This window comes from Camellia sinensis, chromosome 10, assembly GCF_055761805.1.
Source record: "Camellia sinensis isolate YWXY chromosome 10, ASM5576180v1, whole genome shotgun sequence".
NCBI classification, from domain to species: Eukaryota; Viridiplantae; Streptophyta; class Magnoliopsida; order Ericales; family Theaceae; genus Camellia; species Camellia sinensis.
In genome coordinates this window covers 149,989,572-150,008,080 of record NC_138970.1, presented here as the reverse complement: position 1 = coordinate 150,008,080, position 18,509 = coordinate 149,989,572, and the positions used below count along the sequence as shown (strand labels likewise).

At 46.5% G+C, this 18,509-nt stretch overlaps 1 protein-coding gene across 1 annotated transcript; it reads left to right on the top strand.

The window, feature by feature from the left end:
* The first annotated feature begins 1,013 nt into the window (after positions 1-1,013).
* Positions 1,014-1,457, top strand: LOC114285967 (uncharacterized). The gene has a single exon (XM_082890496.1). It carries the CDS (start codon positions 1,014-1,016, stop codon positions 1,455-1,457), a length of 444 nt encoding a protein of 147 aa, XP_082746622.1.
* The last annotated feature ends 17,052 nt before the right edge of the window (positions 1,458-18,509 follow it).

Below are 18,509 nucleotides of genomic sequence, written 5' to 3'. Positions count from 1 at the left end.
AACTTGAAGATGAATTCCTGAAGACAATTGTGAATGAAATTAGCACAAAACCGAGGCCGGGATTTGTATTTGAGAACAGTGTGCTGAAATTTCAAGATAGACTTTGTGTACCGAATTATTCTGACCTAAGACCACGTGTTATGACTGAGGCTCACAATTCGAAATTTGTTGTGCATCTGGGTAATATGAAAATGTACAAAGATCTGAAACAAAATTTCTGATGACCTGGAATGAAGAAGAGTATTGCTGACTTCGTAGCTAAATGTTTGCATTGCCAACTAATGAAAGCCGAACATCAACGACCCGCTAGTCTACTTTAACCACTCCTAATACCGAAATGGAAATGAGAGCATATTACGATGGATTTTGTTGTTGGACTGTCTCGCTCCTCTCGAGGTATGGATTCTAAATAGGTCATTGTGAATCGTTTAACTAAATTTGCCCACTTTTTGCCTGTCAAATCTTTGTATAATGCGGATAAGTTGGCTAATTTATATGTAAATGAGATTGTGAAATTACATGGAGTTCCAGTTTCCATAGTATTTGACAGAGATCCTAAGTTCACTTCAAGATTCTAGCAGAGTTTGCAATAGGCTTTAGGGACTGAATAGAAACTAAACAGTGCTTATCACCCACAAACAGACGGCCAATCTGAATGGACTATTCAAACATTGTAAGACATGTTACGGATGTGTGTGTTAGACTTCTAAGGAAATTAGGAGACTCATCTACCTTTGGCTAAATTTGTGTACAATAACAACTACTATTCAAACATCGGTATGGCTCCTTATGAAGCTCTGTATGGTAGGAAGTGTCATTCTCCGATTTGTTGGGTTGAAGTAGACGATAGACCGTTATTGGGGCTAGAACCAGTCCGAGAGACAACTGAGAAAGTGAAACTAATACAGCAACGTTTGAAAACTGCATAGAGTCAGTAAAAGAGTTATGCAGATGTCCGAAAGTGAGACAAAGAATATAAAGTCAGAGACCATGTGTTTATAAAAGTGACTCCAATGAAAGGTCAGACACGATTTGGAGTGAAAGACAAGTTCGCACCAAGATATATTAGGCAATATGAAATTCTTGAGAAAATCAATCCGATGATGTATCGAGTAGCCTTACCACCACTCTTGGAGCAAATGCACAATGTGTTTCATATTTCTATGCTTCTGGAATATTTACCGGATCCCCATCATGTTATTGAACCAACTCATGTGCTTCTGAAGGATGACCATACATATGAAGAACGACCAATTCAGATTGTCAATCAAATGATCAAAATGCTACGAAACAAAGAAGTTCCACTAGTGAAAGTTGACTGGAAAAACCACGGAGGAATATATGCAACTTGGGAAATTGAGAAAGATATGATGAAAAAATACCCTAATTCGTTCCCTCTAGATCCAGCATTCTTCCAGACTAAAGGTAATTTGAGTTTGGAGGATCAAACTCTTTAAAGGGGAAATACTGTAACAACCCCAGCCTATGATTAGCCTATAATCCATGATTAAGCATGCCTAATGCGCAATTATGATGAAATCTTGAGTTAATTGCATGTGTTATATAATATTTGAGTTTCTATCTGTCTGTCGTAGAAATATCTGTCTATGTTTCTATTCTGTTCTGCGAATTAAAGGCCTTATCGGTATCTGATCACGAAATTGACTTGGTTTATGTGTTATTTGGAATTTTTAAGAATTTATGGTAGGTTCAATTGAAATTCGATTTAGAACGAAGTAATAAGAATAAAATAATGTCACTTAATTAGTCTTAAACTAATTTTAATTCAGCTTCCTTAATAAGCCTATATAAGGCCTAATTAACTCAAAAAGCTTTTCACATACACTCAATTTCATCCATTTTGAGCATAAAACATAAGAGAGAGGGTGAAACCAAGAAAATCACATCTAAGTTTGAGGATTGGAGAGACTTTGAGGAGAAATTCAAGAATGGACTTGTGAGCTCAAAACATCTACGTATAAGCCATAATTGAGCACCTAAGGTAAGAAATCAAGCTTTTAGTTGTGCGATTGGGGTACGTAACACAAGTATTCAAAAGAATTAAGTGAATTGAGGCAAGAATTAAGCTTAATGAAGTAGAAGAGAAGAGTATACATACATGCATGTGCATTACATTGCATTTAGAGCATGTTGTTTACGAATTTGTCTCATGCATGTTCATATTTTTGTTTTAGTTTAAGAATTCACCCTGTTTTTTAGTAGAACATCTCATTTGATCATGATTTGGAGACTTGGAATCTTGTTCATATCATGCATGTCATGTTCATGTTATGTTTTTAACATTCCAATATTGATTTTGTACAATTGACAAAGCTTTTGGGCTTAATTTTGTGAAATGGCTTTTGACTCATAATATATTATGAATTTATAGGTTTTTTCGTAAGTTTTGGCTTAGAAGAACATGTTTTGTTGCCTTAAAAATGAGTTTTGAAGCTGGGGAGTGTAATATGAAAATTTCAGAATTCTGCATCACCACTCGAGTGACAGAAGTTGCGCTTGAGCGACCACCTATTGTTTTGTACCTCTGCTCGAGCGAAGAAGTCTAAGCTCAAGTGTAAAATTCATGCTCCCAAAGTTTTATAGAACTTTACAGACCGCTCGAGCGATTGAAGTTGCGCTCGAGTGAGGACCCTGTTTACTCAGTCTTTGGCTTGAGCGGCCATCGGCGTTCGTCGAGAGGAAAAATCATGTAACCAGTACTTTTGCAGACTTTGTAGATTTAAACCCCTTTACTCTGTTATTATTTACTGGGCTCCCGCTTACTCTATTATCTATTGTGTGGGGAGCAAATATTCAGGCAAGCCCGCACTCCTTTCTTCCAAGCTCCGCTTCTATCCGGTCACCTGTGAGCAAATAACGGTGAGCTACCCAGCGGTGTGTGGCCGAAAAAACCCTCCGACGATCAAGTTAGCGCACACCTCAGGATAAAGAGAGAGAGAGGAGTGTTTGAGTGTAAGAATTTCCTTACAAAATGTTCCTGTATCGCGTATGGGGGGCGCAGACATGCTTATATACTCTTCTGCGCCCCAAATCTACTCTCATTGGTCTCTCGACACGTGGCTCTGTTATCCTATCTGTCAGCACAAATCTTGCTATACATCACCTAACCCAATTGCCAGCCCACTCTTGCTGGAGCACGGCAGCCGGGCAACATTATCTCTGCTATCAACGGCCATACTGAACATGCCCAAGTGTAGTTGATGTCGTAGTTTCCTACTACCGAGCTTAATTCCAGCCGTGCTCAACTATATTCAGGCGATGCTGAGCTGGAGATTGGTAACGCCGGTCAGCCAAAGACCTTCTCGACCAAGCTCCAAGCACAGGTCTTCCTACCGGGTTAAGGTGCTTGCATTACAACCTTGCAACGCGTGAGCCGGGGAGCCTCATCTAGACTGTTCCTCCACCTGTCCGGCCTTCGCGGAACTGAGATTGGATAACTCGGTTCCACATGGGCTTTGCCATTACCGAGAAATATCACGGTCTGATCTTGGAGCCCAATACATCGGCCCAAATCTGTCCGGCTAACGTCACGGCCCAATCTCAGATCATAAATCTCCCTCTCAATTGCCCCTTAATTCCATCCGCAAAAGCGTGACTGGGATTACTTATTTCGACCGGGATAACACTTCCTCGGTCCTCAGAATGCGAAATGGCGACCGGGCTAGTTGACATTCCTGTCTGCAAACTTGTCCGATTATACTCCTCGGTTGACGTCCTCTTCTTCAAAAGTAGCCCGGTTGACTCAACTCTTCAACTTGTCTCTTCAGTTCTGACGTCGTCATAAAATGGGGACACGTGGCGGGCCGCCATTGGTTCTCGAGCAGCCAACCCGCCGTCTTGCCAGAATTTGAATTTGGGCGGTCTCGTCTCCTCTATAAACATTCCCCCCCTCATCTTCCTTGAGCTCTTACTGACTCACTGTCATTCCAAGCAACCCAGAGCTCTTGCCTCTCCTCTGCCGTTCCTGAACTCGCGCTGGAAGAAGAAGCAGCCACTGCTCCATATTGGTAAGCCCTCCAACCCTTGTTATTGTTATTTTCCTAGATATTTCACACAATAGGGCAATAAAACGTAGTTCTTAGGACATAGGCCATAGAAATCGTCCCAAACCTCCCACTGTTCATGGTGTTCTTCATTTTCGCTGATGAACTTCGAAGAACTGGGGCGGACCGGGCTCCAGGTCTTCGTTTGATCCAAAAAATCATCCCGACCGAGCAAATAACCTGTTAGACTTAACCGTAGCAAGAACCGGGATAACAAAGGTCTTGGCCGCTCAACCGGGCTAAAATCTGGTCTGCTTGGGCGGCCGAGCTCCTTGGTTAGCCTCTACGACCGAGGTGGTTTGGCACTCTAGACGACCGAGCTAAAGTCAAGCTCGCTTTGCGCTACCGCGCTCCCTCTTACACTTGCCCTCCTTTTCCTGCAGAGTCCAAGGGGACCACTGACCATTCCTGAGGCACCCAAAGACCGAGCAGCCACAAATCACCTGACAGTGCCAAACCACAGCCGAGCCAATTCAGCCGGTCGTAAATGGGGAAATTCCGCTTCCTCGTAGATACTCCGGCTACCTTGGCCGTGTTCAGGGAGGAGTACGGCATCCCGGCCGACGTCCACCTTGAGCTTGCAGAAGAGCAAACAATGCCTTGGGGCAAATCAAAACAATGCCCCTTCACCGTGCTATCTATCATCGAAGAAGGCCTCCGCTTCCCACTCAACCCACTTATCACTGAGTTCCTCCGCCGCACCGAGCTGGCACCCACACAAGTGTCCACCAACACTTACCGAATTATCAACGGCGTCCATAAACTGAACAACCGGCTAGGCACCAACTTAGGTTTAGCCGAGATATTAAGGCAATATACGATGGGTCACACCGGTGACGACCTAGCCTATTATTTGAAAATCAGACCGGGCAAGGAGAAATTGTAACCGATACCCCGGATAAAGACTTGCATGACGACGATTTTTCTGGGTGTCGGGCAATTACGAAACAGCCGACGTACCGGGCTGGTTTATAAGCAAGAACTTCGGTTCCACATGTAAGCCGCTCAAACTTGCTCGGTCAGCCTACCTTCTTTATTCTGTAATTAACCAGTTTTCTTGTTTCTTTTGCAGCAATCCAAGCCTTGCAAGCCAACTACCAATTTCCCAACGTAGAGGTAATTCGGACCGTGTTCCGCTGTCGCCACCGAGATTGCAACGAGCTGCTCGGTTACACTCCAACCTACAGATACTCAGCTCCACGCTGGAGTAAAGTTACAGACTTTCTCCGCGCTCCAACTCCTCCTCCAGACCCAAATCTGCCAGACGTTCTGCTAATCTGGCTGACCGAGGAACAAGAGATGGCTAAAAGAAGCCGCATTAAGAATCTCCTCACAGCCACATCCGCCGAAATACCAAGCATTTCTCCCTCGTCTCATGCTGCTGGTCAATCCAGCAACCGTGGTTGCCCTGGCATCTCTAGCTGCCGGGCAATCCAGCCAACCCCGCCGGGCAGGCAAAAGACCTCGCACAGATCCAACTGCCGAGCTGGTTGCCGAGCTAACAACCGAGCAGCCCACCAACACTGCTGATCCCATTCCACCATGGCGGCCGCAGCTCAAGCACCGGGGCCAAGATATCCCGGCAAATGCTTCTGTCAAGGGGATAAGGAGCACTTGTTGGCCTTTGACCTCTCGAAAGCTCTCTTGCTGCCAAGTGACGTGGTTGGCAGCGATCACGTCCCTGACACCCGGTTGGTGAAATCAGCAGTGAAATCCATGACCAGGGTAAGGATCCAACTTCCACTGAAATTTTACAAGTGTTTGCCCGGTTCCTTCACTAATCAAATTCGTTTCTCGCAGGCTATCCAAAAGCAGCACCTGGTAATGGAACGCATCCACAGACTTCGGCAAAAGGCAAATGACACAGCCAGCCAAGTCCAGAGCCTCCAAGCCGAGCTTCGCTGGGCAAAAGTATCTCTCCAAATCGCCAATGCTGACAACAACAGGTTGCACGGTCAGCTTGACGAGGCCGAGAAGAAGCGCGATGAGCTCCAGGCCGAGCTGGACGCTCTGAAAAAGTCAAGGAAGAAGGACTGCCGAGATGCAAACAACGCCGGCTTCCTAGAAGCCGAGGAAAGCTACAAGAAGCAGGTTTTCGCTACCCAAGACATCTACTTCAAAGCGGGTTGGAAGTCTGCCTGCGAGCATCTCGGTCAGGGTCCTGATACTGACATCTTTGCCACCCCGCCGCCTGTTTTCCTGCCGGCCTACCTCGTGCCATATGTCAATGACGTCTTTAGTGCATTGCAGGCTGAGGCCGAGGAAAGGCTTGAAGAGGAAGAGGCCGGGGAAGATACTGACGGAGAGGAGCAACCAGAACAGGAGCAACCCGGCCGAACTAAGCCCGGTGTTGAAGACCGATCTCCAGCAGTGAACTTGGAGACAACTCCGGATGATGAATTCACCAATCTCTCCCCCTTAGCTTAGTTTTCTTTTTTCTATTGCTTTTTTTTTGCTTTGCACATGTAACCGGGCTCTCTGCCCCTCCTTTTGTATTAACTTTCTATCAATGAAAAGCTTTAATTTCATCAAGTATTTGCACGGTTTTCTCGAACTCTATCTTCAGCAAAACATCTCGGTTTAAATCACTAAGTTGCACAAATCACCAACTAGCTTGACCGGAGTTAACATCTTGATAAATTTAGCAAAATTGAGGAAATTCTTCAACCGGAATAAACATCTCGATGGGAACAACAAAGTTGAACAAATCACTAATTCTTTCAACCGGACTAAACCATCATGGTTGAGCATGCCTGAACTGAACAAAACATCTACTCCCTCAACCGGAGTAGGGCATCTCGGTTGGAATCTCTGAGTCGAACAAACCAGCAACTCCTTCAACCGAAGTAACTCATCTCGGTTGGAATCCCTGAGTTGAACCATCAACTCCTTCAACCGGAGTAACTCATCTCGGTTGGAATCTCTGAGTTGAACAAACCATCAACTTCTTCAACCGGAGTAACTCATCTCGGTTGGAATCCCTGAGTTGAAACCATCAACTCCTTTAACCGGAGTAACTCATCTCGGTTAGAATCCCTGAGTTGAAACCATCAACTCCTTCAACCGGAGTAACTCATCTCGGTTGAGAATACTAAAGTTGAACAAAACATCAACTCTTTCAACCGGAGTAAATCATCTCGGTTAGAATCTCAAGTGTTCAAAAAAATCAATCAAAATGCTAAGGCAAAGAAGACACTTCTATATGTTGACAAAAAGAATTACATTCTGAAGTGTAAGGCAAAAAATTCATTTGCACAAAAAGAAAACAAAAACTAGAAATAGTACAGTTTGAGATTGGCCGCATTCCATGGCCGCGGGATTGCTCTACCATCCAAATCCTCCAAGTGGTATGCCCCCTTGCCCGCCAGACCGGTTACCTTGTAGGGTCCTTCCCAATTTGCACCTAGCTTGTCTTCTCCTGGCACCAGGGTATTGCCCATAACTTTCCTCAAGACCCAATCACCCACCTTGAACGATCTGGGGTGCACCGTCTTATTGTACTTCCTGGAGAGCTCTTGCCGGTAGGCGGCCACATGGATAAGAGCCTGTTCTCGGCGCTTTTCCACCAGATCCAATTCCAGAGCAATGGCCTCGGCGTTCAACCCGGGCTCAAAACTTTCACTTCTGAGAGTGGGCATGCCAACTTCTAATGGAATGACCGCCTCCATGCCATAAGCCAAAGCAAATGGAGTTTCCCCGGTCGACCTCCGAAGGGTTGTACGGTATGCCCAGAGGACGCTGGGGAGTTCCTCAGCCCACTTTCCCTTCGCCTTCTCCAGCCGTTTCTTCAGCCCGTCAAGAATGGTCTTGTTCGACGCCTCGGCTTGACCGTTGGACTGTGGGTAAGCCGGTGTGGAGTTGTAGAATTCAATCTTCAAATCTGCACAAAACCCTCTGAATAGGTGACTGTCAAACTGGGTGCCGTTATCAGAGATCAAAATTTTGGGGACGCCGAACCGTGTTACCACATTCTGCCAGACAAACCGCTTCACGTCTTTCTCCTTAATTGTTGCCAAAGGTTCAGCTTCAACCCACTTGGTGAAGTAGTCCGTTGCCGCGATGAAGAATTTGCGGTTGCCTGGTGCTGTTGGGAGCGGTCCCACTATATCTAACCCCCACATTGCAAAAGGCCAACGGCTGGTGAGGGGAAGAAGTTCTCTGGCCGGCTGGTGGATTTGATGTGCAAACTTCTGGCACTTTTCACACTTGCGAACGTATTTTTAGGCATCGGCTTGCATGCACGGCCACCAATAACCTTGTGAAATAGCTCGGTAGGCCAAGGACCTGCCCCCAATGTGACTGCCACAGATGTCTTCGTGAATTTCATACAGGAAGGTTTCCACGCTACTCGGGTGCACACACTTCAGGTAAGGACTGGTGAAAGACTTTTTGTACAAAACGCCTGAAGGAGAGAGCCAAAACCACTCTGACTTTACACGCACTTTGTGTGCTTCCTTCTTGTCGGTTGGAAGAGTCCGTTCTCTGAGAAAAACGATGATAGGGTCCATCCAGGAAGGACCTAGCTCTGCGCAGAATACTTCCGTCTGCCCGGTTTCTTCAATACTGGGTCTCGGTAGGAATTCAATCAAAAGGAGGTTGGGAAATGAGCGGTTGACCATAGAGGCCAGGCCAGCCAGCTCATCTGCCCGGTTATTTTCTTTTCGGCCGATCTGTTGGACCCTGATCGCCTGGAATCGCTTGATGTGGTCTCTGACCAAAGCTTGGTACTTTATCATTCTGTCATCCTTTGCCTGGTAGACCCCAGAAACTTGGTTAACCACAAGCTGCGAATCACTGTAAACCATTAACTCTGATGCCTACATCTGAAGCGCGCTCTTGAGACCGGCCAAAAACGCCTCGTACTCGGCCTCATTGTTGGATGCTGGGAAGCCAAGGGTGATAGTGTTCAATTGTCAACCCGTCTGGTGATATCAAAACTATACCTAGCCCGGCGCCGTGACGGTTCGAGGCTCCATCAACAAAAAGTTTCCACTCCCCCACGAAGAGCTTCCAGCATTCTGAGGGGTCCTGAGAGGCTTGAAGGTTGATGGGGTCACGACTGCTCGGCTGTTCGGTTTCAAGTTCTGTGTTGATTGGTTCCAATTCAGTCACCCTTGATGATTCGGCACCGGACTCAGCAAGTTGATCTGCAATGCTCAAGTCTGTAGGCGAATCACCAGGTTGCGGTATTATGCCGGCCGCAGGTTCTGAGCTGTGTGGTTCCATTTCTTCCCCCCTTGGTGATGCGGGACCGGACAGAGCAGGTTGGTCGGTGATACTCAACTCCGTCATCGCATTACCGGGTGGTAAAACCGTACAAACTGAGGGTGCTTCAGTGGTGCGCGCAAACTCCGCATCGCTGCCTCCACCAACTGGTTGTATCTCAGATGGTCTTGCGTGCACCTCATCATCTGCCGCGGTAATATCGACCGGGCATACCGGATGAGTTCCAGGTGAGAATTCGGCGACGAAGTCGGCCAAAGTCTGGGCTTTGATGGCAGTGTGCGGCTGGAACTTCACATCAAACTATCCCAACTCGACCGCCCACTTAAGAATCCGACCGGAGAAGTCTGCCCGCTCGAATAAAGCTTTGAGGGGGAACTCGGTCAAGACGATGACGGTATGTGTATGGAAATAGTGCGCCAACTTTCTTGAAGCCATCATTAATGCCAAAGCAAGCTTCCCCAACGGCAAGTATCTCGACTCTGCCAGTAGCAAAGTTTTGTTGACATAAAAGATGGGGAGGTGCTTGATTCCTTCAGCCTGGACGAGCACCGCACTGACTGCATGCTGCGATACAGCCAAATAAAGATAGAGTTTTTCTCCAGGCTCCGGTGTGACCAACAGTGGCGCTGAAGACAGATACTCCTTGAGTTCGACCAAAGCTCGGTCACACTCTTCATCCCAGGAGAACTTTGATTTTAAGGACTGAAAGAAAGGACGGCAGCGATCTGATGACCGGCTTATAAATCGATTAAGCGCGGCGGCCATTCCGGCCAGATGCTGCACGTCTTTCGCCGAGCTAGGCTGTTTTAACTCTTGCACGACTTGGATTTGTGTAGGGTCTGCTTCGATACCTCGGTTCATGACTAGGAATCCCAAAAAAATTTCGGATCCCACGCTAAAGGCACATTTAGACGCATTCAAGCGTAGCTTGTGCTTTTTGAGAATGGCGAACATCTCGGCCAAGTCGGACAAATGATCTGCCTGATGTCGGCTTTTAACAACCATATCATCAATGTAAGCTTCCATTGTTCGGCCCAGCAAAGGAGCAAACATCTTGGTCACCATCCTCTGGAAAGTTGCCCCAGCGTTCTTCAAACCAAAAGGCATGACTCGGTAGCAGAAGAGTCCCCTTGGTGTAGTAAATGAGGTGATTTCTCGGTCAGGGCCATGCATGGCAATCTGATGATAGCCGCGGTAAGCATCCAAGAAACTTAGCCTGTTATGTCCAGCCGTCAAATCCACAAGCTGGTCAATTCTAGGCAAAGGAAAGCTATCTTTCGGACAAGCTCGGTTGACGGTCTTGTAATCAACGCAAACCCGCCACTTCCCATTCTTCTTCGGTACCACCACTGTATTTGAGATCCACCGAGGATAGTGCACTTCTTGAATTACTCGTGCCTCCAGCAAATTCTTGACTTCTGCCGCAACTACCTTGGCGTGATGCAGCGCCGATCTCCTTGTTCGCTGAATGACTGGCTTGGCTCCGGGAAAGACATTGAGATGATGGCAAATAAAACTTGGATCAAGGCCGGGCATGTCGTAAGGCGACCATGCAAAAACTTCGATGTTGGCCATCAAAAACTCAACCATCTCGGTCCGTTCTGTGGCTGTAAGGCTTGAGCCGAGCAAGAAGAACTTGTCCGGCTGCTCTGTATCAATTCGCACCTCCCCCAATTCCTCGACAGCTTTGTCCTCGGCCTTGGTGCCCACATCATCCAAGACACCTTGGTCCTCCGGTCCCTCAATCATTTGAACAAATCCTTTGGCAGCCCGGTTTCCGTTGACTGCCACGAAGCACTGCTTTGACATGACCTAATCGCCCCAAATCTCCTCGATTGCCCCCATAGCCGAGGGAAATCTCATTACTTGGTGAAAAGTCGATGCCACGACTTGCATAGCGTGAAGCCACCCCCTTCCAAGGATCAAATTGTAAGTAGATGGCACCTGTAACACCCAGAAATCCACCTGCTTGACCACGGATCCCGCTTTGACTGGTAGGATAATCTTTCCCAAAGGCCACTCCGGTTGTGAGTTGAAACCAACCAATGGCGATGTCGTCGGGGCCAAATCCGTATCTCGGAGCTTGAGCTGTTTGAAAGCGTCGTAGTACATGATCTCGACCGAGCTTCCCTGATCGATCAAGATCCGTTTGACTTCAAAATCTTTGACGCGGAGTGTAACTACTAAGGCGTCATTGTGTGGTGTCTGAATGCGCTCCAAGTCCCTTGAGGAGAAACTGAGCACATCTTTCGCTTCCGTCTTCCCCCTCTTGAGCGCAGGCTGAACTAACAAAACTTCTCTCATGTGCTCTGTCTTCTTGATCATACCACGGAGCTCGCAAACACGCACCGGTTCCACTATGCCGTGGATGACATTCACAGCCCCTTGAGGAGGTGCATCTCGGTCATCCGGTCCCCGCGGATCAACCGGAACCTGATTTGCCTTAACGCCCCCATCAATGTAAAGATCCAGGTGCCCGGCTGCGACTAGCTCTTCCAAGTGTTGCCTCAAAGGCAAACAGTCCTCTGTTCGGTGGCCTCGCTCCCGGTGAAATGTACAACGGTATTTCGGATTGAAGCCCTTCTGTCCATCGCCCAACTTAGCGGGAAACCGGACATACTCCTCGTCACGGATTTCGCTAAGTATGCGATAAATTGAAATCTTAAAGACCGTGGTGATGCCGGTCCTTGCTTTCAATCTCCTGTTTGCATCGGCTGCGGTATCCCGTGGGTAGTCAGCCCGGTCATTCTGACGACCTCTACCCCGATTTTTTCGATTCGATCCACGGTCCGATTCCTCAACGCGGTCAATAGATCGGCCGGACTCCTGTTCGACTGTATGCACTTTTCCAGCCTTCTTGTCTGTCGCTGCTGGAACTGACTTCGCAGTAGACGCCGACGCATCATCCTCAACTCGAATATGCTCATTGATACGTTGCATGAGTTGGCCCATAGACGTCAGCTGGTGCATGGTAAGCGAGTCCCGCAGTCTATATCTGACCGGGAGACCACGCTTGTATTGCGTGATTGCAAGGTTGATCGGGCAATCCAAGATCTCGTTGAAGGTCTCCCAATACCTAGAGTTGTATGCCTTCAGTGTGTCGCTCGGTTCCATCTTGACACTTTGTAAGTGATCGACTTCCTTTGGTGTTTTTGTGTTGGTTTTGAAGCGCGTCACAAAGGCTTCGGCCAACTGATGCCACCTTTGTATGCTCCCTTCCGGCATCCTCTCGAACCACTTCAAGCCCAGCTCGCCTAAACTTGACGGGAAGATTAGGCACATAAGTCCGTCATTTCGCCTATGTCCGGCCATAACCTGTCGGAAGTGGCTTACATGCATGTAAGGATCGGTTTTTCCGTCGTAGAGTGTGAACTTAGGCTGGTGGAAGCCTGCCGGAAGTGGTTTTGTTTCTATTTCCAGGGAAAAAGGGGTGGCGCTCAGCCTGGCCAAGTTCGTATCTACAAAGAGTGGCGCTGCTTGGCGGGGTGGAGGCATTCCGACCTCATCGCTGGCGTGAACCCCATAGGATAGCTGTTGAAACACCGGCACCCTTTGAGCCTCCCGCCGGCGTGCTCGTTCCTTCAAGACTGCCCGTAAATCCTCTGAGTGAGCGGAATACGAGTACCTCGACGTCGTCATTGGACACGAGGGCTGGTAGGTGCTATCCTGTGCGCTGGAATTTTCTGCGCGCACACCTGAATCACCAACCTTATAACTTTTGGTAATGGAAATGGATGGAGTGTGTCGCTGACTCTGACTGCCTGAACGGCGGGATGGGGTACGCTCACTGTGGTCTACCACTCCATCTACACCCTTTCCCTTGACATGCCGCTTTAGCTCTTCCATCTCCGCCGCCATTCGCCGAATGACAGCGTTTTGGTCCCTCAACTTGTGTTCTAGACGTCGGGCATGTGATTCTCTCCGCCGCCGATGACCGTCTGGACTTCGTGAATGGCCATAACTTCTTCCGCGCTTATCCCGCGCGTCTCCTAACTGTCCTCCGGTGGGTGTCTCCAAGTCCGCCATTGGATGGATGACGGGAGGTCCTTCTCCCCTTCGGGTGAACTTCGAGGTGGCTCCGTCTATGGCAGACAATGGAAACTCGTCATTGTTCGCCATGGACGGCGATCAGACGAGCCTGGAAGACAAGGTTTTGTCTGTCAAGGTTCCCATAGACGGCGCCAATTGTACGGGGAGCAAATATTCAGGCAAGCCCGCACTCCTTTCTTCCAAGCTCCGCTTCTATCCGGTCACCTGCGAGCAAATAACAGTGAGCTACCCGGCGGTGTGTGGTCGGAAAAACCCTCCGATGATCAAGTTAGCACACACCTCAGGATAGAGAGAGAGAGAGGAGTGTTTGAGTGTAAGAATTTCCTTACAAAATGTTCCTGTATCGCGTATGGGGGGCGCAAACATGCTTATATACCCTTCTGCGCCCCAAATCTACTCCCATTGGTCTCTCGACACGTGGCTCTGTTATCCCATCTGTCAGCATAAATCTTGCTATACATCACCTAACCCAACTGCCAGCCCACTCTGCTAGGAGCACGGCAGCCGGGCAACATTATCTCGGCTATCAACGGCCATATTGAACATGCCCAAGTGCAGTTGATGTTGTAGTTTCCTACTACCGGGCTTAATTCCAGCCGTGCTCAACTGTATTCCGGCGAAGCTGAGCTGGAGATTGGTAACGCCGGTCAGCCAAAGACCTTCTCGGCCAAGCTTCAAGCACAGGCCTTCCTACTGGGTTAAGGTGCGTGCATTACAACCTTGCAACGCGTGAGCCGGGGAGTCTCATCTAGGCTGTTCCTCCACCTGTCCGGCCTTCGCGGAACCGAGATCAGATAACTCGGTTCCACGTGGGCTTTGCCATTACCGAGCAATATCACGGCCTGATCTTGGAGACCAATACCTCAGCCCAAATCTGTCCGGCTAACGTCACGGCCCAATCTCAGATCATAAATCTCCCTCTCATCTATGTATGTAGGTGATCAGGTGCGTGACCAGGCTTAGTAATGGCAGCCTGAAGATCTGTTTTGTGTCGGCCAACCACCGTGCCTCATAAGGAGGTTCTCGAGAAGGTTGACGGCCGAGTTTGTGAATTATGTATAAGTCTTCTATTTCCTTTATTTGGTTTGAACAAGTTTTTGTATGACCTTTCCTCGGACTAAGTCTCAGTTTGACTATGTGTACATATGATGTGATGCAAGTCTTTGTTAACATGTTGTCACGTGTGTGTGTGATTAAAGTTTTAAATTCCTATCCCATGTATGTCTGTATAGGAATGGAAACGGGGCGGAGCGGGGCCGCGGATCACCATTCCCGTCCCCCGATCCCCGAAGGCACAAAAGTCCCCGTCCTTGTCCCCAATCCCCGGCGAGGAACCAATCACCCTCCCTGCCCCCGCCCCCTAACGGGGATCGGGGATCCCCGACCCCGAAAAATCCCCGTACAAAAACAGCGTCCACAACAAACAACAACCACCCCAACAAATCAACCACCACAACATTACAACAGATGAACCAAAAAAAAATGATAAACCAAAGACAACAAATGAACAAACAACAACCCAATACAATAACAGATGTATATATATAACTTAAAAAAAAAAAAATTATTCATCAACAAGAGAGAGAGAGAGAGAGGGCTTTTGCAGCTTCAGCTTTAAAAAAATTTGTTCATCAACGAGAGAGAGAGATCGGTAGCTTCAAATCGAACCACGATCCAGATCGGTAGCTTCAGATCGAACCATGGTCTGTCCAAATTGAACCAGCCACGATCCTGGTCCTGTGTATGGATGAAAGATGGTGAAGAAGAAATGATCGAACCACAATCTAAGTGAAAAAAAGCTTCAGATCGAACCATGATCCCGTGAGTGAGGGAGAGAGAGATGATGGCGATGTGATCCGTGGAGGAGGAGGATCCCGTGAGTGAAGGAGAGAGAGACGATGGCGATGTGATCCGTGGAGGAGGAGGAGGAGGAGGAGGGAGGAGGGGAGTGGTGGGAGTATTAGTGGAGGAGGAGGTGGCGGTGAGAGATGGTGAAGAAGGGAGAGAGACCAGAGACGGTGGAGAGGAAGAGAGATGTAAGGAATAGAGAGAGAAAGTAGATCTACATCAATGAATGAGAGAGAGAGTAGATGGATATGAGAATAAAAAAAGTATATATATCTAAATGAATAAAAGATAGGGATGATTCATCAGGGATATATAATATATATATATATATTATTCGGGGAAACAAACGGGGCGGGGCGGGGCGGGGCGGGGCGGGGCGGGCAGGACTGAAATATGTATCCCCGTCCCCGGCCTAAATATCATTGGGGATTTTTTTTTTATCACCATCCCCGACCTGTCGGGGGTATTTTTCGGGAAATAACCGTTATATTCGGGATCTGGGGATCGGGTCCCTATCGGGTCGGTTTCAGATTGCCATCCCTATGTCTGTACAGCTCAATGGACTGTGTGTGTTTCATATATCTACTTTCATAGCCCTTTATTGTGTGTTAATTTGTTCAAAGGCCTTTAATAATCCCAGAATTACTGGTTGGTTATGATGCTAAACCTATAGGGGTGGGTTTGGGTCTTGACAGGGTCTCTCTTTATGGGTTTTGGGTCATGCCACCATAGGCAACCCAATCGGGTATGAGTTCTAAACCTGACCCAATTTCCAACACCTCTCATTCGAACATGCACTGACATGACATCACGCTTGCTTTGTCTCAATCTATCCATCAAACACGATCATACTAGCCAATGGACCGTGCAACCACTAAGAACACCTGCATGTGGGAGCTCTACACTAGAAACTCAAAAAATGCTAGCATAAAGACATCAACCTGAAAATAATAATAGTGTCTCATATACCCCAAACCCATCTAATTACACCAGTCCAAAAAACATCTCTTATCCCTTAAAAGAGCATGTTTAAATCTTTCAATTCTTGCAATATATTCACACTTAATCCGCCTCTCATACAAAACGATGTGACTTGTCGATAGTGAATATACAACAGTGGTGTAATATTAAATGATCTTCCCTTTACCCCCATGCTATTTAATTTAGGATTGACCGTTTTCCTAGTGATGTCCCTTAAGGCCGAATCATACATGACTGCAAGCAACATACCAAAGTAGAAGAACTTCAACCCCTTACCTTATAACATAGTCAAAGGTCACAAAATGGTACATAAGTGAAAGTCATATCAATAATGACACGTAAGACTCACACGGTGACAAAACATGGATCCATTCTTCTATCGCATTACTCGGTCGCTAAGCACATGTAGTATGAATACATACTACGATAGAGTAACTCTTCCAAAGAGTGACATCATACTCGATACACTGTACAGATCTTAATCTACTTGCTTTCTAGCACCTAACCCAAATTACTCGCCTTCCAGGCACCAAATGAGATCTCATATCTGGCTAATCATAATAGGCACAACATGGAAAGTGGGTACTAGCATCCATGTTTGGTCTTTAACATGACCACATCTTGGTTGCAACCAAGGCGACATACATAGTGAATAATTTAAGCCTTTCTTGGCTCCAAATAAAATAAACCACTAGTCTCATCCTTATTCGCTCCCAAGCGCTAAGGGTGATTGCTCGTGTGAGTGAGCCAATCTTGCCTGCGGACATTATTATCTACTAATCATTATAACACAAACCATAATAGGATCGATATCCCAAATATCACAAAAATAAGTGATCGATTGAAAAAAACACAATCACGGTTTGAGTAATTCTAGATTCCAAACATAAGCCCTATCAGCAGTTCTTGCGATAAGCATATGCAACGGAATCCACCATGTGCGCCTCACATGAAGTGGTTCAAGATCACTACCTCTTGTGTAACTATCTCTCTAAAGACATTCTAGTGACCAATTTGCATTCATTCAAGATGCACTCGGCTAGTGCATTGAATCGTACAATGGGCAAATTTATACACTACTAGTAGAGCATCCTATCCACAGTTTAATGAGTAAGGTCAATGTCTAAACTACTCAATTGACCATTTATAAATGATAACACCTATAATGTCAAATACGCTCACACATCGTACTTCAGGCTCCCAGAACAAACGATCAAGGAATATAGGTCATATGTTTCTCCCAGAGACAATTTAAGGATTCACTCAATAGCTGAGACTCTAGCTTTTACCAATAGGTAAGTCAATGGGTTTGCAATTTCGCATCTAGAATCATTCTAGGATATTCCTTACGTAAGTCATCAAAGACAAACAAAGAATTCTCCTAGACCAATCCCTAAATATCGTACATTCGAGCATATAAATTACATCACCCATGTCTATCATGTCTAAAGTAGAGGACTGCAAACCCTAGGTGGCGACACCCTTATAAATTCCTGGCTCATAATAACTAAGGAAAAACTTCTTTTGGACCATTGATCATGCCTCAGTGGTCTTCATCGATCATTGTTAACCCATCATGACTCGATGAAATCTAAGAACCACTATTTGAATAACTGTTTTAGGCCGTAAAAGATTTATTGGAACTAGCAATCTTTTTGCGCTCCTAATTTTTCACTATAAAAGCAGAAAGTAAATCCCTACGGATTTACTTATCCAACTCTTCAACGAAAAGTTAGGTGACAATGTCCACAAAGTAGTTTCAAACTCATGTCAATGATAACCTAAGTAACTTCACTTCTCAAGAGGAAGTCTTCTCATGATCTATACTTTCCTCAACGGTGCGACTTTTTGGTATCTAGTGAGCCTTATGCCTAAAAAAATAACTATCCAAATCGCGCATAACTTTAGAACAGTTTCGCATCATAGCAGAAAGTCAACTAAATCCTAAAAATGGTTAATCCTCAACGACTTTGTCTTAAAATGCATAACATTGATCCACTTTCTAAAAATAGGGGAGTAGAGAGCCTTTGGCATTATCCTAGGCCCTTTATCATCTTGTAGAGCAATCATGAATGTTTCTCTCTCAATTACCCAGTGATAACGTGAAAAATTTTCACATTCGCTACCACGCAACTAAGAATGCACAGTATTATTCTCTAATAGAGTAATCCATTAGTAGGCACGTTGCTCTCACCATCTCTAGGATATTTGAAGTTTCTTTCCATTCTTAGCTAGGCTACAGAAAACGCCATACTTAGAATTCTCTATCTTATAAAATTCCAAAACTCTATTTATGTCGCCTTTATTATGAAAACTTTATGTGACTTAGTTACACTCCCA